The sequence below is a fragment of the Camelina sativa genome, chromosome 4 (genome assembly GCF_030686135.1).
Source record: "Camelina sativa cultivar CO46 ecotype springtype chromosome 4, ASM3068613v1".
NCBI lineage: Eukaryota > Viridiplantae > Streptophyta > Magnoliopsida > Brassicales > Brassicaceae > Camelina > Camelina sativa.
In genome coordinates, this window is record NC_141883.1 from 5,351,162 (window position 1) to 5,370,336 (window position 19,175).

Below are 19,175 nucleotides of genomic sequence, written 5' to 3' on the forward strand. Positions count from 1 at the left end.
TGAACACGAGTAAGAAGTCATATGTTTATTCAATGTGAAATATTCATTTTACGTGGTTGCAAGTTTATTTTTAATACAAACTTCATTTGAAAATGGAAAATAAAGATGCTAATGGAAACAAAGAGCAACAAACATACCATGCAGTAGCAGTTCGGACGATGGTGATTCAGTAGACTCAGAAGGCGAAAATGGGGTTGAAGATGTTCCTGCTGATGTTATGAAAGGATATCAGATTTTGGACATATTAGATGAAAGTTTGAAAAAAGCATTTGGATCGAAATCAAAAAAGACTCCTAAACCTAAAGCTAAGAAAAAAATCGACAGGTAGATATCATCTGTTTAAGTGTTATTATTATTTTCAAGATGCCCAAGTTGTTAGTTTTTCTAATATTAACAAATTTTTAATACTATATGTAGAGTATCTTGACCATGGCGACCCTGATTATTCATGTTCATATTGTGGAGCTATTATGTGGTATGGGGAGCGGATTAATAGGCACAAGAGGGATAAAAATCCTACTTTCACACAATATTGTTTGCAAGGATCTGTTAAACTTCCTTTTCTACATAATAAGCCTGAGTTGTTATTTGCTTTGTTAACAAATGATGACGAATTGAGTAGACATTTCAGAGAAAATATCAGAGCATACAACATGATTTTTTCATTCACCTCACTTGGTGGGTGTTGCGAAAACTCAGTTGTGAAAGGTCGTGGTCCTAATATGTTCCAGATACAAGGAGAGACCTACCATCTACTTGGTTCTTTGAAGCCAACAGACGGTGATTTTCCAAAGTTTTCACAATTGTGTATCGTAGATACAGAGAATGAGGTTGAAAACAGAGCTGGCCTTCTGAGGTATGTTAAACACCAATGCCTAATATAAATTTATACTATTATTAAATGCATGTTTGATTGTGTGTTTTATTTTTCAGTAAAGCAAAAAATTCAGGAAAATATAAAAAGAAACAGAAGTTAAGACATGAACATAAAGTCCAGCCTATCTTGCTCTACAATATCCTTTGTTGTTTCCTAAGGGTGAGGATGGTTATAGACCATGAATACTAAAAGGACCTAGTGGTTGCAAAAAAAAATCAAAAAAATAGAGAAACAGAGAAAGAGAAGAAGTGCATCAGTATGCGCCAATGGTTTGCATTCCGTATACAGGAGAGGAAGAACAAATCACATTGTTTGTTAATGTCCAAAAGATTGTTCCAGCAATTCTTAGTGGATGCTTATACGACTATAGAGACAAACAAGTTAACTTTCCTCAAGCTAAATCAGTCAAATTTGAGGGCTGCTAATTATAATTTGGTGAAGGATGCTGCTAATCAAGGCAACACAGATTTGAATGAGCAAGGGACAAAATGCTACTTGCCAGCTTCTTTTGTTGGTGGACCTAGAAATATGAGGAATATGTATCTAGATGCAATGGCAGTTTGTAAGTATTATGGATTTCCTGATCTATTCATTACATTCACTTGCAACCCTAAATGGCCTGAGCTGATTCGATTTTGTGAAGCAAGAAAATTGAATATTGATGATAGGCCTGAGATTATTAGCAGAGTGTTCAAGATGAAGCTCAACTCTTTAATGGATGATCTAACCAAAAAACATATGTTAGGACGGACAGTCTCATGTAAGTCTCCGAATGAAACTATTTGTGTTTATACATTTTTCTAAATTTGCGGATGTTCTTTTAATATGGATTTGTTCCGTGTTTTTTAGCAATGTATAACATTGAGTTCCAGAAGAGAGGACTTCTCCATGCGCACATTTTGTTATGGATGCACCCAGATTCTAAGTTGCCAAAATCAGAAGACATCGACAAGATAATATCAGCTGAAATCCCAGACAAGCATAGAGAGCCCAAGCTATATGAGATGGTTAAGGAAATGATGATTCAACGGACCATGTGGGGCAGCCAATATGAATTCACCATGTATGGACGAAGGGAAATGTACAAAGTTTTTCCCCAAAAAACATGTTGATCAGACAACAGTTGATAAAGAAGGATTTCCAGTTTACAGAAGACGGAAAACAAATCATTTTGTTAAGAAGAATGGTTTTAAGTGTGACAATCGCTATGTTATACCATATAACAAAGTTTTGTTACTCAGATATCGGGCTCATCTTAATGTTGAGTGGTGCAACCAAACAGGTTCTATCAAATATTTATTTAAGTACATTATTAAAGGGCATGATCGTGTCTCAATAGTTGTTGAGCCATCTTCGACAGAAAAAGTACAGAACAAAAAAGCTAAAAAGGTAAGAAAGGAGACTCCGGTTCAAAATACTGAAGGTAGTGGTAATGTTGATGAAATAAAAGATTACTTTGATGGCAGGTAAGTATTTAGATTATCTGTATTATTTGATCATACCTAATCAGAGCAGAAATTTGACAAAAACTTTAGCACATGATTAACGAATTTTAAAATGGCAGGTATGTTTCAGCTTGCGAAGCTGGTTGGAGAATATTAAAAAATCCTATAACTTACAGATCTACATCAGTTCAAAGGTTGTCTTTTCACCTAGAAGGGAAGCACCTAATATATTTCAAGGGTGATGATGAAGTAGCAACATTTTTGGATAGGGGGGAGTTAGTTAATTCTATGTTTCTCGCTTGGTTTGAGTTGAACAAGGTTAGCTCATTGGCGAAAACAAAAACATATGCGCAAATCCCTGAGTTTTTCACATGGGATGGGAATAAAAAGAAGTTTAATTTAAGAAAGAGACTAGGTACGACGATTGGAAGGATTAACTATGTTCCAATTGGTTTCGAAGATGGATATTATCTACGAGTACGTCTCAATAGTGTCACAGGACCTGAGTGCTTTGATGACATTAAAACTGTGGAAGGAGTTGTCTATGGAACTTACAAAGAGGCATGTTTTGCTTTGGGGTTGCTAGACAACGATCAAGAATATATAGATGATATAGTCCGAACAAGTTTTTGGAGTACTGGAAACTACTTACGTCGTCTATTCGCTGTAATGCTTCAATCTTTTAGTTTATCTCAACCAGAAGTTGTTTGGGAAAAAACTTGGTCTCATTTAACTGAAGATATAGAGATGAGACGGAGAGAATACTTTAACCGACCAGGTAAAACATCAATCTTTATAATCATTAGTGTCTATTATGTGCGAGTTATAATCTAGGTCTGATTTTGAAATTTCTTTTGGATTTTGTGAAGATCTTATTATATCCGATGACGCTAAGCAGAGATTTGGCTTACAAGATATAGACAGCATATTAAAGAGCAATGGAACAAGGTTGTCAGCCTTTGCCACAAAGCCTACACTTGATTGATTGTGTTGATTGTTGATGAGAGGGACTATGACTGGAAAGAGCAGCAAGAAAAACATGATTCATGGTTAAAGTCTATGACAAATGAGCAAAAAATGACAAATGAGCAAAAAAAACATATATAGAGAGATCATGGAAGCAGTGGATAACAACATGGGTGGTGTGTTCTTTGTCTATGGATTTGGTGGAACTGGTAAAACCTTCCTATATAAAACTCTATCAGCAGAATTAAGAGCGAGAGGAGAAATCGTCTTAAACGTATCGTCCAGTGGCATTGCTTCTCTATTGTTAGCAGGTGGAAGGACAGCACAGTCTAGGTTCGGAATTTCAATAAATCCGCATGAAAGTAGTGTTTGTACAATGATTCCGGGTTCAGATCAAGCACAACTGGTGGAAGAAGCATCTTTGATAATATGGGACAAAGCTCCAATGATGAGCAAACATTGTTTTGAATCGTTAGATAGAAGTTTGTCGGATATTATAAAAGGAGCTGGTAATCGACCTTTTGGTGGAAAAGTTGTTGTATTTGGTGGAGATTTCAGGCAAGTGTTACCCATCATCCCAAATGCAGGAAGAGCAGAAATATGTATGAGTGCACTAAATGCTTCTTATCTATGGAAGCATTGTAAAGTATTGAAGTTGACCAAGAATATGAGGCTTCTTGCGAATAATTTGAGTCCTACAGCAGCTCAAGATATAAAGGATTTCTCAGAATGGATACTAAAAGTTAGTGATGGAAAGATTTCTGAACCTAATGATGGTGAAGTGATGATAGATATCCCTGAAGAGTTTTTAATCACAACTGCAGATGATCCTATTGAGGTAATAAGCAGAGAGGTTTATGGAGATCCTAAATGTTTGAAAGATAATGATGATCCTAATTTTTTTCAAGAAAGAGCAATCTTATGTCCGACCAATGAGGATGTTGGGATAATCAATGAGTATATGCTTGATCAGCTTGAAGGTTAGTAATATTTGTTTTTTAATATTCATATTTCAAAAACATGTTATGTTTTATCAAAGATCTAATATATATACAAACACTTTATTATCTTTCAATTTACTTAGTAGGTGAGGAAAGAACATACCTAAGTTCTGATTCTATTGATCCAGCTGATAAACGTTTTGAAAATAATCCAGTGCTTACACCCGATTTCTTAAATAGCCTAAAGGTATCTGGAGTTCCAAATCATAAAATTAGATTGAAGGTGGGTTGTCCAGTAATGTTGTTGAGGAATATAGATCCAAGAGGAGGGCTAATGAATGGAACAAGGTTGCAGATCACACAATTAGCTGAGTTTGTTTTGGAAGCTATTGTGATTACAGGAGACAGAGTGGGCGACAAAGTACTCATTCCAAGGATATTGCTCACTCCTTCAGATACTAAACTACCATTCAAAATGCGGCGAAGACAGTTACCATTAGTTGTTGCTTTTGCAATGACTATTAACAAAAGTCAGGGACAGTCTTTGGATTATGTTGGGTTGTATCTGCCAAGGCCATGTTTTTCACATGGTCAGCTTTATGTGGTAGTTTCAAGAGTTACTAATAAAAAAGGATTGAAGGTTTTGATTGTAGATAAAGAAGGAAAACCACAGAAGGAAACAATGAACGTCGTATTCAAGGAAGTTTTTCAGAATTTGAAATGAGTCGTTTCATGTAGGACACATTTTTGAAGATACCTATTACTGATAAACTTTTTTGTGTATTTTTAAAATGTATACTATTTTGTAAGCTCTGTTTCTGAAATTATATTTTGATTTGTGTTATAAAAACAGGATGTTTTCAAATGATGTGAAGACCGTCGAGGATGGTGAAGTGGTGGAACGAAATGAGTGAAAGAGTTTCATGTGGCAAGTATGGTTCTAAGCAAATATTTTGTTTCTAGAATCAACGTATGAACCCTTGTTTGACAAAATAATTCTAAAATTGGTATATAAAATTCAGAAAACATGTTAATTGTGTATTTAAGGGATTATCAATTCAGTATTATCGTAATGTAAAGAGCAGGATCTCATTTGTTTGAGATATTGAAACTAAATTTGTGATGTTATTGTGATATTGCAGGGAGGTATTTGTTATAGTTGAAAATATGACTTTGGTGGGAAAATGGTGCTATCGAACAGGTGAAAATATATATATTTGATTTTATTTGGCTTTTCAAAATGTCATTTTTTTTTTTGGGGTCAAAACTCAAAATGGATTAATAGTAATTGTTTCAATGGGCTTTGTATAAACTCTAGTCATATGTATTTATAATTTGATTTAAGTCTTTTTTTTTCTCAGGTTAACTGCTATTTAAGTGGGTTAGAATTTTCTTGTTACAACTATACAATCTATTTTTTTCATAAGTCTTTTTTGTATAAAAATACAATGACATTTTCTGTAATATACCTATTTTGCTAACACCATTTAAATAAGTACTAGGTTCGGACCCGCACGTACGGAGTTGATTTCAAAAACCAAATTTGTTATTAGATTTATAATATATTACCTATGTGTAAGATTATGTTTGTAAAAATATTTTTTAGGAATGTTAACATTCATAATTTAATCTCATACCAGTTTAGTATTCAATTTGTGTTTTAGTCGGACTAGACTAAAAGAATTATTCAATTTATTTTTATTGTATGTAAAGACAACTATGTTAATAAAAATAGTAACAGAAATGTGGCATGTCTATTCCGAGACGAAAATAGTAATAGAAAGGTGCTATGTTGTATCGTATTTTCTCATAATAGTTTAGATGATGTTATTCTATTTCCTAAATTACCTGTTTCTGTCTCCTACCCATTTTATTATATTATAATATTTTAGATATTTGACATAAATAGGTCAATGAAAGTTTTCGAATATATTACCAATCTGTCTTATCTTATATATATATTTCTCAAAGCTTCTGAAAGTTATTATATTTCATATGGTTAAAAAATTTAATTTATTATGTCTATGTGTTTTATATATAATGGGTTATTCTATTTTCTAAATTACATGTTTCTGTCTCATACCTAATTTACTTGTCATGATATTTGACATAAATAGATCAATGATTTTTTTTTTAACATATTACCAACCGTCCTATCTTATATAAATTTCTCAAAGCTTCTGAAGTTATTATATTTCATATGGATAAAAATTTAATTTATTATGTTTATGTGTTTTATATTCAATGGATTACATATGCTAGAATGTCTTTAGCTTTAAAAATTCTAATTGGTAAGGAGCATTGTGGTTATTTTCATTTTTGGGAATTCTTGGTTATGTCGATCTCTAATAGATAAATCTTTTATATATGGTAGTCCTATATATTAGGAAATACATATATATATATATATATATATATATAAGGATTTAAAAATCTGTTTTTTTTTTGACAACATGGTACAAGATTGGCTTAATCAAGCCAATACGAAGGAACACTGTTTATATAGGTAACTAAGTGCGGAACTGTGGAAACTCGTCGCGCTAAATTATCCGCTTTACCATTCTGAGAGAAAGGAACATAGACTAAGGAAAAATAAGTAAACTCCCCTTTATCCGCCTGAATGTCCTCCAAATAAGGCGTAAAAGCTGGCCACTCGGAAGGCGAAGACACCATCTTCACTAAGTCAGAGCAGTCGGTAGAAAGACAAAAAATATATTCTTCTTTAAAATAAAATTATGATATTTTCATATCTATTATTCAAATTTAATTAAATTTAGTGAAAGATGTTGAAATTGAATTTAGCATGTGGCATAGGAGATAGAGTATTAAATTTTTTGTAGGATAATCTTATGCATTGACTTTACTGAATTCAATTTTTAAGACTGCAATTATGGTGAGAGATATCAAATTGCACACCAAAAAGGGGTCTTACCAGAAGACTCAGATATGTTGTTTACTAACATATAAGAGCAAATGGATCCATCGGGAAGATTATTTTTCATATAATTGTTTTTTGTTTTTCGTAAATAAATTTGTGGGCATAATTTCTAAATATTTTTAAATATTGTTTAAGAAACATGTGAGAAATTTATAACAGAAAAAAATAGAAAGAGAATGTAAAGGCAGAATATATAAGTCAAATATCATTTTTGGTGTCTCAAAATTTCTTTACAATTTTCAAGTAATGAAAAAAGCTAACATCCTAATTAAAACAAAGTTCACAAAAGATAACTAATTTTCGATCATTCTAATTATAAAATTAGCACCATTCTCAAACCTTTTCCTTTCAAAGTATACTAATCAATTTTGTGAACCAAGAATTAATTCTTGAAGATATTAACTCTTGAATTTTTTTTTATAAACTTTTTCCACTTTAAATGCTACAGAAATAGAGGTCCATATTAGAAACATATAACTCACACTAATTACGTTGTCTGAGACTCTTGAAACTGAAAATAAAAATAATCAATAGATTATAGCTTCTCCTTCTATTGCTTTGTACACCTTTAATGATTGATATGAATATCAGTGTTCCTCGATAGATTACTTCATATCAAGTATGACCTGCTTCAAGATCCTTCTTTTGAAATCACCCAATAGGCCACCTATAACAATATAATCATGGAGCAAGAAAATAAAACACTATTACATTTACAGTTAATGTATTGTGCTAACATATAAAAAAAAAAAAAAACAATAATTAATAAGAGAAAATCGATTAGAACTATCTGATTGTTTCACCAATACCAACATTTTAAAAGTTTAAAGTTTTGGCTTTTATGTTTCACATGTTTTTAAGAGTTTCAAATCTGAAACACTAATAAAACAAAATGAAAAATAAAAGTTAGAAAACTCATAAACTCAAAATTTTGATGCTCGAAAACATTTTTGTGAATGAATAAAAAGAAAAGAGTTTGACACATCTTATATAGAGATAAGATTAGTTAGGGTTTCCTAACACAAAATATTTCAAGATATTAACAAAAAAAAATGTTTGTAATTATTTAAGACTTTTTCATTTCGGTTTGAGATATATATTTTAGGAAAGGAAAATCGTAATTTTAATTATATATAAAATCTATTCAGTTTTGTATGTTAGGTAATATCAATTTATTTTACAAATTGATTTGTAACAATGATAAGGAAATTAAATATTATCTAAAGATAATATCTAAATAATAGGAAACAAACGACTTAACGATAAGAGGGAAAAAAACTTAATATTTGCAAAAATATAAAATCGAATTTTTTTAATTTAATATAGGGTCCACGTCCCATTAATCTTAATCTGAATTGTTTATCCGTAATCCAAATAAATTTAGATATTAATTTTAGTGTTTGGCTATAGATGACTGTTTGGATACATCCTTTATAATAGGGGCATTTTATGGAATTCTGTTTTGTTTATTTTTTTTAATGCCTAAGTGTGCTACCCAATACAGAAAAATTATTGGGAGGGGTGAACCTAATTTATTCATCTCCTATTAATTAACCAGTCAAAATACAACAAAACGCCATATCATATCATATTTATAAAATAAAACAAAATTAAAATAAAAAGACAAAACAAATTAAGGAAACAAATTCTGTAGATTTTTTAATAAGGAAATTATGTCGGTTTGGTTTATAAATGAATGATTAGAGAGTGGTTTTTACAATTAAACAAAATTATATGTCAGTTTGAGTTTACAAAATAATGATTAAAGTTTAGATTTTACAATTAAACGAAATTATATGTCGGTTTGGATTTACAAAATAGTAGTTAGGGTTTAGATTTTATAATTAGACGAATTATATGTCGTTTTGAGTTTACAAAAGAGTGGTTAGGGTTTAGGGTTTAGATTTTATAATTAAACGAAATTATATGTCGGTTTGGGTTTACAAAAGAGTGATTAGGGTTTAGGGTTTAAATTTTACAATCAAAAAAAAAATTATATATGGGTTTGGATTTATAAAATAGTGGTTAGGGTTTAGATTTTATAATTAAAAAAATTATATGTCGGTTTGGGTTTATAAAAGAGTGGTTAGGGTTTAGTTTTTACAATTAAACAAAATTGTTTCAATTTGGATTTAGTGGTTAGGGTTTAAATTACACAATTAAACAAAATTATATCTTGGTTAAGGTTTATAAAAATGTAATTTAGATTTAGATATTATAACTAAAAACTATAATATAATGTTTATAATTAAAATTGAATTATAAACAGATTTTGTTTCTTTAATTAATAATTTGTTTCCTTAATTAAGAGGGGTGAATAAGAGAGGTTCACCCCCAAAAATTGTCTCCCAATCTATCTTAACATTTTTGAAATACAAATTTGTGTCATCCTATATTTGTGTCGGGTCGGTTTTAATCGCAAACTTAGAAACCGATTGCACAAATCGGATCCTTCCTAATATTTATATATATGATTTTCTTTCGGCAAATCTGATCCTCTTAATTAGATGAATCTATCTTAATTATAGTCGACTTATTTACATCCCTAAAATATAGCAACGCAATCAAATTCTTATAAAGACGGTTACATGTTAGGTAAGATTTAATTCGCGTAAAATAGACTATTACATATATGGTAATATCTCATTAGCGTTTAATGTGATGTATTAATCCAAATACCAACTTTCTATAAATTTTAAACCTTGATTTACCTTAAATATAATCGAAGTAATTATAAGAATATATGCCTACAATCTTTCCTAAATCAAAACAAACAAAACCGTAAAAATATCTTTTCAACTTGCGAATCAAAGCTTTTTACGACTCAATATGAAAAAACTCTACCTACAAAGTACAACCTTAAACAGTATATATATCTGCTATTCACCGCCCACTAAAAGCACTACTACGTACACCCAATTGAAAATCACATGATCTTACTAAATCCCACACCTACTATAATCTGACATTGATGCTTCATTTGCCTACTTCAGAGACGGACGTCCGTCGTTACAGAACTGCTTAGAGGGTTCAGGGTGGAAGTTCTCCATTCATGGCATAGTAAAGTTCTCTATTCATGGCATAGTTAAGTCATTGCACTTGCTGGTCCTGACTTGCTTTCCTTTTAAATTTGCACCTACAGACAACAACAAATTATAGAAGATTGTTATCTCAACCGGTGGAACAATTATATATTCCTATGAGAAATAGTAGAGGATTAAAGTCCACTAAAGTACTTAATATATTTTTGATTTTTGTTGTATGCAGGTTGTTTTATAGCAACGAAAGTGATATATAACGAGGGTCATGAATAGCTCGATTAGAAGAGTTTTCAGAAAAGTTTGATTCTGATTCTGATTCTGATTCACAGTTGTTTTCTACACTAAGATTCTGATTCACAGTTGTTTTCCTCTTTTCTTTTAGCAGTGGACAATAACTATGCGTTTTGTCTTTGGTATTAATTCAAAGACTTTATTTTACAGAGCTATTCATTTTTCATCACCCAAAACAAAATTACCAAGTTTGGAAAAAAAAACACTAATAAAAAAAAGATGAAATCAAAATTACCTTTATCTCTAAGAAGACTATGTCTTCAGCAATCTGCATATGGGTCTTTCTTCACCAAGAAATAGAATTGGACCATGTGATAAGTATATAACATCAATGGCTTTGATTGGTAGCACTCAATCGCCTCTTTTGGAAACGAGATGTTCAAATGGCTACCAATCATCATGTCGGTTGGAGATGGTGTTTGGGATGAGCGGTTGGAGTCGATGGAAAGAGTGAGTGGTTGGAAGTGATTTTGAGCGGTTGAAAAGATGAAAACCAACCACCAAATATGAGTGTTTGGCAACTTCGGTTGGAAACAAAGAAAATTAAACAATTTTTTTTTATTAGATATTTGTTCATAATGTGGTTTTTTTAAAAAGTGAAAAATATTAATGTGTCTATAGTAATACATGTGAAGAAGTTAAATTTGATTGGATTTTCAAATTAGCCCGATAAACTTTTATGTTTCGTTATTAATTTAGACTTTAAAAATATATACATAATTTTAATTTAATGACAGATTCACTTGTAAGAACTTATAATTAGCCTAATTGTGGAACTAAATTACAATTGTATGTTTGAAATGTTTTAGATATCATCAAAACAACCATTAATATTTCAAATTAGGAATTTTAAAATATATTTATTATTGCATAAGATTTTTATAATTTATTGGTTATTAAGTTTTATTATTGACTTAAATTAATTTATTTTTTTATAATTTAATATAATATATACTATTCAACCGCTATAATGCTACCAATCAAGCAAAATATTCAACCACTCTCTTCTACCATACCAGCTTTTCTATCTCCTATATTTAACCACTTTTTTTTTAACCGCCTTCTTTTCAACCACTCAAAATTTTCTAACCGCCTCGGTGAAACGTGGTCATCAATCAGAACCAATGTCTTATGTAGCTCCCTTAAATTATAAGCGGTAGAGTTAACTGAATTAACAATACTAATAATCTACTGTTTCAAAAAAAAAAAATTAAGAACGTGAACAAACCTGGGTAAAGAGAATGAGTTCAGCACCTTCAATAAATCCCCCATTGGAGTGCAGACAAGTTCAATGACTAGAAAAATCAAGGTTCGTAAGACAAAATCACAGATGCAAATACTCCGATTTCAAGAAGAGAGACGAAATTTAATAGAATATACACATATATGTATATTCTAGTTTATGGTATATTTCAGATTTGTGTATATTGTATAGTTTCCATTCAGTTAAACTTAGAACTTGGGCACTAAGTTTTGTACAACACTATATATGCTCGATCTCAACAGATTTAATAACACACAAAAAGCTTTTTCATACATCGATTCTTAATTTATCATGGTATCAGAGCAGGACTCGATTCTTTTGATTGTTTGTCTTTGTTTTACAAGCTTTGAATCCTCTTGATCTTGTCTCGAAGCTTCTGTGACAATGGCTGAAGAAAACAAAACGATAGTTCACGCGAAATCGACAACGATGGAGATTCAACTACGAACGATATCTCCTTATAACTTGACCTCCAACGACAATCCTTGAAGTATCATATCTCGTCCCTTGCTGCGAGGAGATAACTATGAAGAGTGGGCCGTGAACCTGGAAACAACTCTTTATTCTCGGAAGAAGTTTGGATTTCTTGATGGATCTATCAAGGCTCCAAGCGAAGGAACTCAAGACTATGAGGATTGGAAACCAATCAACGCACTCATAGTCTCATGGATCAAGATGACGATCGAACCGAAATTGTTGTCCAACATATCTCATAAGCCAATCGCTAGAGATCTGTGGGAACACATCCGAAAGAGGTACCGTGTGACGAACGGACCAAGGATTCAGAATTTGCGCAAAGATCTCGCCAATTTTCAACAAGTTGGACTAAGTATCAAAGCATACTATGGAAAGCTTACAAAATTGTGGGATTGTTTGAACTGCTATCGACCTCCACTAACGTGCATGTGTGGAAAGTGCACGTGTAATTTCAGCACCGAAGATGAAAAGCGAAGGGAAGAAGACAAGGTCCACGATTTCTTAATGGGACTTGATGAAGAGGTTTATGGGATGGTGAGATCGAACTTGCTTTCTCAAGAACCGTTACCAAGCTTGGAGTATGCTTATCTAAAAGTTACTCAAGATGAAGACACTCGTTCCAAGAAGAAAAATCGTGAAGATAAACCTGAAAACATGGTGTTTGTAGCACAACAGCGACCTCGATTCAGGTATGATGATAGAGAAACAAATGTGGTGTGTTTGAATTGCGGGCGAACTGGACATCGGGCTGAAACTTGTTTCAGATACTGGGATTTCCGGAATGGTGGGGTGATAAACCAAGGAATCGTGTTGGACGTGGAAGGGGAACTCCATCTTCTGGAAGTGGTACACGAGGTCGAGGGGGAGCAGCTTGTGTAAATGTGGCCCGATTGGTTGAAAAACCTGAAGTGGGAGTCGCTAATGTGGCTGTTACGGATGCGGATAGAGATGCAGTCATTGGGCTAATTGACGAACAATGGCTCAGTGTGAAACATGTGATGAATGCTTCTAGTGGTGGTACAAGCGAACATATGTCGGGTAAGATATCTTCTCCTTCTTGGATTTTGGATTCAGGGGCTACTCATCATTTAACATGTAGGAAAGGAATTCTTAGAAATATAAGAAAATCTTCTCCTACTCAAATTATGTTGGCTGATGGTAGGGTTGTAAGAGGCGAAACAGTTGGTACAGTGGTGTTGAGTCCACACTTTAGTTTAATTGAAGTCTTCTACATCGAGGATTTGGGTTTTGATTTGATATTAGTAACACAATTGATGGAAGAAAATAATTTTGTGATACAAATGTTTGTTCTGTTTAGTGTTCTTCAGGACCTCACTACGAGAATGCTGATTGGCATAGGTAAACCAGCTGGTGGCTTGGTCTATTTTTGGAATTTGGAGGTTGTTGCAGATGCAAAGCATTTTTCGAATCAATCTTTGGAATTGTGGCATCGACGGTTGGGGCATCCATCACCGAAAATAGTAGAGTCGCTCTCAGATTTCAGTTTTACTAGTAGTAGTGATTTCATGAATAAGGCATGTGAGAATTGAGTCCAGGCCAAACAAACTCGTTGTTCTTTTCCTTTAAGTATTAATAAGACTTCAGAGATTTTTGAGATGATTCACTGTGACATATGGGGACCATATCGAGTTCCATCATTTTTGGGAGCGAGATACTTTCTCACCATTGTAGATGACTTTTCTCGTGGAACTTGGGTTTATTTGATGAATGCGAAAAGTGAGACACCAACAAAACTTCGATATTTTCTTGCTCACGTAGAACAACAATTTGGGAAGCAAATTCAAACGATATGAAGTGACAATGGAAGTGAATTCTTGTCATTGACGACATTCTTTTTAGAAAAAGGAATTCATCATGAGACGTCTTGTGTAGGAACGCCACAACAGAATGGGCGTGTGGAACGAAAACATCGACACTTGCTTAATGTGGCTAAAGCAGTCATGTTTGAAGGTCACTTACCTGTAGAATTTTGGGGAGAATGTGCTCTTTCTGCTGCGTATCTCATTAACAGGACACCGTCACAAATTTTACATGGAAAAACTCCATATGAGGTTCTTTACAGTGAGAAACCGTCCTATGATCATCTTCGAGTTGTGGGTTGTTTGTGCTACATCCATAATCAAGATCACAAAGGGGATAAATTCGCAAGCCATAGTCAGAAATGTGTGTTTGTGGGTTATCCTCATAGGAAGAAAGGATGGAGAGTTTTCGATCTTGAAAAAGAAATATTTTGTGTTTCTCGTGATGTCATCTTTCGTGAAGACACATTTCCTTATCATAAAACCGAGTCTTCACAACCTATGTTGGAAGATGATTGTCCCCTGTTGCACACTCGCTCCGACCTGACATTGTCGTTGGAATCTCGACAACCTGCAATTCTTGTTGCAGTCTCGGCAAATGAAACTCATGTCCAACCACAATGCTTGCCTACCACAGCTGCAGAGTTGATTGATCACGATGATGAACTGACAAGCGAAACAGATAGTCTAGAGAATGATGGTGTTGTCGCTGATGATCTTGAACCCGACTTAGTGGACTCACCGATTGCCCTCCGTAATCAAGTAAGAAAACGTGATGCTCCGAGATATCTTGTTAACTATGATACAACCTTGATCTGTGATGGCTCTACTAGCTTGTATCCCATTTCAGATGTCTTGACAAATGATAGATTCTCTGTGAATCACAAAGTTTTTCTTGTTGCCATAACTAGTGCAAAAGAACCAAAAAATTTTGTTGGAGCTATGAAGGATAAGCGTTGGACAAAAGAAGTCGGTAATGAAATTGGTTCACTGGAAGAAAATGAAACTTGGACACTTGAATACTTGCCCGAAGGAAAACAGGCAATTGGTTGTCAATGGGTTTTTCGCATCAAACATTGTTCGGATGGTTCGATTGAACGATATAAGGCGAGGTTAGTGGTTTTGGGAAATCGACAAATCGAAGGAGTAGATTATGGCAAGACTTTTGCTCCCGTTTTGAAGATGACCACGGTTCGATCCTTTTTAGTTGTTGTATCAGCTCGAAATTGGGAAGTCCATCAAATGGACGTTCACAATGCATTTCTTCACGGTGATTTAGATGAAGAAGTGTATATGCGGTTGCCTCCAGGATTTCCTAAACGCACCGACGGCAAAGTTTGTCGTTTGAGAAAGTCTCTGTATGGCTTAAAGCAAGCACCACGCTGCTGGTTTTCCAAACTTGCTTCCTCATTTGAAAAATATGGATTTGAACAATCCTTCTCCGATTATTCTTTGTTTGTTTTTGAGAAAGACGAGGTAGAGATAAGAGTTCTTGTGCATGTTGATGACTTGGTCATTACAGGAAACACGATTAGAGCGATCGAAAAATTCAAAGCATATTTGAGTACTTGCTTTTATATGAAAGATCTCGGAGTGTTGAAATATTTTTTGGGCATTGAAGTGTCTCGCAGTCCGGAAGGTATTTACATAAGCCAACGAAACTACACTCTCGATATCTTATCAGAAACGGGTTTACTTGGTTCACGACCAGCTGTGTTTCCTCTCGAGCAACACCATCGACTGGGTTTAGCGTCAGGTCCTTTTCTTTCTGATCCTGAAACTTATCGGCGTTTGGTTGGTAGGTTGATTTATCTAGGTGTAACACGACCCGATTTGGCCTACTCTGTTCATACACTGTTGCAGTTTATGAAAGCGCCTCGAGAGGAACATTGGACAGCATCATTGCGTGTTGTTCAATATCTTAAAGGGACTCCAGGACAAGGAGTCTTATTTCGTGCGGACTCCGACCTTAAGATATATGCATGGTGCGATTCCGATTACGCTGGTTGTAATTTAACTCGACGATCTACTCATGGTTGGTTTATCCAACTTGGCACGTCTCCAATTCCCTGGAAGACGAAGAAGCAAAAAGTTGTTAGCATGTCTTCAGCAGAGGCTGAATACCGAGCTATGGATTGGACAACAAAAAAAACTTATTTGGCTCAAAGCATTACTTCAGGATCTGGGAGTCATTTTGAAACAGCGAATACAACTTTTCTGCGATAATAAAGCTGCTGATATGTCTATATATTGTCTCTCCTTAGCATATATTTATCATGCATTTAGCTAGGATAACTAATTATTTTACATCATTTTCTAGTCTTTTCTATACACTTTGCATGTCTAGGTAGTTCTTGCATCATCCTAGCATACATTGTGCATTTTGGAGTATTTAAGGTATCTAGGAGACGTCAGGAACACATTACTCGAACCGTCGATCGAGCCAACCTCCGAGCACCTCCTTCGAGCCGTTTGATCGAGCCACTCTCACTCACCGTCGATCGAGCCATCCTCACTCACACTCGATCGAGTCGCCTCCGTTCGAGTCACGGCCCACTTCACTTGAGCCACCCAGGTCGAGCCATGATGACATTGCATTCCATTCGACGCGCACGGACTTGATCGCACATGTCAGGAAGAAAGACGTTTGGTTTCACACACTTCAGGAGATCACCAAACCGACGCTTTACCTTGTCGTTTTAAGTTTTAGGGCCTTCCATGTTGAACCACTATATATATATATATATTTTGTTAAGTCTTTGCTGAGACATCTTATCTTTTAGATCGTATTGTTTTCTTTTCCTTAAGGTTAACCTAGCCACCAAATACATTCTGAGACTTTGTATTCCGATATCTTTGAGATTATTCAGTTTTTGCATTGGATTCCTTCTACAAAGTTGTTCATCTTATTTTTATTTACCTAATAATGCTTGTTTCAATGTTTTCTATGTTTGCATCCTTGATGATGATTTTCAGATCTGAGTAGTGTGGTAGTTCTTGAGGATGAGATAGATTAGGTGGAGGATCTTAGGATGTAGAGTGATTAAGCTTTGATTTGTATGATTCCCTTCTGGACTAGAGTTAGAAATACTTGTTTCTCTTTGATCAATTGGAACTAGGTTTTAGACATTTCCGCACCCAAAAGGTGTTCGATGAAATGTTTGACCAACTATTGCCAGAGACTTACGTTCCTAGCCTGAGAGATTAGTTGTCTAGGATGTTTGTTGACGTGAATGAACTTGTTTTTCATGCCATGCTTGATTATGTTTCTCTAGCGAGAGCTAGGTTTGGAAGTGGTTGAGTTTGAGTAGCTTGTGTCAAGAGATTGGATTAGCTAAGAAGTGATGTTCATTTTTTAGGGATGGTTTGTTTGTGGCATGTTAAACACTCTATGGACTAGGATACTCCATCGACATCAATTACTCTCATCCTTAGGACCTCTTTCTTTCTGATTTTTATTACATTCCTGAGACTGTTTTGTTTCCTGCCTTTTTAGTTCATGCTTAGACTCGTTTATGTTTTTATTCATTTTCGCTTCTTGTCATGCATTCTCGTTTCTAGTTCTGTGACTCATTTTCGTTTTGTATTTTCATCATTCTAGGACTGTTAGACAAGCACTCTCTTTGAATTAGCTTGACTTGTGATTTCTTGATTGCATCTTAATTGTTAGTAAAGTTTCCCAACTGGATTAACACCTTAAGTATTACAACTGCATAAGGTTAATTGAACCTGCTAGGATAGAGACACAAAAATCTTAGTATCAATTTGTCGTCGTTGCCATTTGGGATTCGATCTGCTACATTTAAGATTTCAAGTATTGCATAAGTTCTATTAGACCTATCATTATGAGTACTGACTTGTTTTGGTTGTCTGCTTGTTTGTTTTGCATCTCAGGAACTTGTTGATTGCAACGTTGCATGCACACCAGATCAAGAGGACACCAGAATCTCCTTCCTGCTATCGACGACATCAATCGATTACAAAGACCATGACAAGCTCGTAAACTCACTGATCATCCTGCACCCGTCACTATGGAACAACCGAATGGACAACATCCGGGACCGCAAAACATTAGTGCTGGGGATGCACCGAACACTCATACTCAGCGTGCTGGAATCGTCCCTCCCGCCGTGCAGAACAACAACTTCGAAATCAAAAGTGGTCTGCTCTCCATGATCCAGGGAAACAAGTTTCACAGGTTGCCTATGGAGGATCCACTCGACCACTTGGACGAGTTCGACCGTCTGTGCAGTCTCACCAAGATCAACGGCGTGAGTGAGGATGGTTACAAGTTGCGCCTCTTCCCATTCTCCCTAGAAGACAAAGCTCATCAATGGGAGAAAAACATTCCCAAGGGATCAATCACCACTTGGGACGGTTGCAAGAAAGCATTCTTGGCCAAGTTCTTCTCCAACTCCAGAACAGCACGTCTCAGGAATGAGATTTCTAGCTTTACTCAGAAAAGCTCTGAATCATTTTGTGAAGTCTGGGCGCGTTTCAAGGATTACCACAGCCAGTTTCCACACCATGGTTTCAGCACCGAGTCACTGCTAAGCACTCTAGACCGTGGTGTACTTCCAAAAATTTGCATGCTTCTTGACACTGCTTCTAACTGTAATTTCCTCAACAAAGACGTTGATGAAGGATGGCAACTGGTTGAGAATCTCGCCCAGTCTGATGGCAACTACAATAAAGATTATGACCGCACAGTTCGCGGCAAAGCTGGGTCTGAGTAGAAGTACAAGAGGGACCTTAAGAATGTCAATGACAAGCTTGACCGCCTCTTGCTAAGTCAGCAGCAGCCTGTCCATTTTGTAGCTGAGGATGATCCTTTCCAAGTTAAGGATGGGGAGGGTGAGCAGTCTGAGGAGATCAACTACGTCTAGAATCACGGTGGTTACAACAAAGGATACAACCCCTATAAGACAAACCCCAATTTGTCTTACCGGAGCACCAACGTTGCAAATCCACAAGATCAGGTGTACCCTCCTCAGCAGCACCAACAAGGTCAGCAAAAACCTTTTGTGCCTTACAATCAGGGATTTGTACCCAAGCAACAGTTCCAGCAAGGTTACCAAGCTCCATCAGGACCACCGCCAGGATTCCGTCCTCAAC

At 34.9% G+C, this 19,175-nt stretch overlaps 2 protein-coding genes, 1 non-coding gene and 1 pseudogene across 3 annotated transcripts; 3 read left to right on the top strand and 1 right to left on the bottom strand.

Annotated features, from left to right (window-relative positions):
* The first annotated feature begins 470 nt into the window (after window positions 1-470).
* Window positions 471-3,307, top strand: LOC147945434 (uncharacterized). Its single transcript, XM_087509252.1, has 8 exons — window positions 471-856; window positions 934-1,045; window positions 1,166-1,637; window positions 1,727-1,884; window positions 1,994-2,063; window positions 2,160-2,343; window positions 2,442-3,100; window positions 3,192-3,307. Exons 1-8 carry the CDS (start codon window positions 471-473, stop codon window positions 3,305-3,307), a joined length of 2,157 nt encoding a protein of 718 aa, XP_087365378.1.
* LOC104783566 (uncharacterized) lies at window positions 1,006-4,953 on the top strand. The gene is made up of 7 exons (XM_087509253.1): window positions 1,006-1,075; window positions 1,113-1,516; window positions 1,726-1,904; window positions 2,002-2,347; window positions 2,560-3,100; window positions 3,192-4,268; window positions 4,376-4,953. The coding sequence occupies exons 6-7, from the start codon at window positions 3,407-3,409 to the stop codon at window positions 4,951-4,953; spliced, it is 1,440 nt and encodes a 479-aa protein (XP_087365379.1). The 5' UTR covers window positions 1,006-1,075; window positions 1,113-1,516; window positions 1,726-1,904; window positions 2,002-2,347; window positions 2,560-3,100; window positions 3,192-3,406.
* Window positions 4,954-12,147: 7,194 nt separating this feature from the next.
* On the top strand, window positions 12,148-13,790 carry LOC147945435 (uncharacterized; annotated as a pseudogene).
* A 4,697-nt stretch (window positions 13,791-18,487) lies between these two features.
* LOC147945436 (small nucleolar RNA R71) lies at window positions 18,488-18,594 on the bottom strand. The gene has a single exon (XR_015597856.1). It is a non-coding gene; the product is annotated as a small nucleolar RNA R71 (small nucleolar RNA).
* Window positions 18,595-19,175: the final 581 nt, after the last annotated feature.

Coding starts and splice junctions, on each gene's coding strand:
- LOC147945434 (XM_087509252.1), top strand. CDS start 471: ATGTGGTATGGGGAGCGGATTAATAGGCACAAGAGGGATAAAAATCCT. Junction 857..933: donor AACAGAGCTGGCCTTCTGAG/GTATGTTAAACA, acceptor TTTATTTTTCAG/TAAAGCAAAAAATTCAGGAA. Junction 1,885..1,993: donor AGCCCAAGCTATATGAGATG/GTTAAGGAAATG, acceptor CATGTTGATCAG/ACAACAGTTGATAAAGAAGG.
- LOC104783566 (XM_087509253.1), top strand. CDS start 3,407: ATGAGCAAAAAAAACATATATAGAGAGATCATGGAAGCAGTGGATAAC. Junction 4,269..4,375: donor TATGCTTGATCAGCTTGAAG/GTTAGTAATATT, acceptor TTTACTTAGTAG/GTGAGGAAAGAACATACCTA.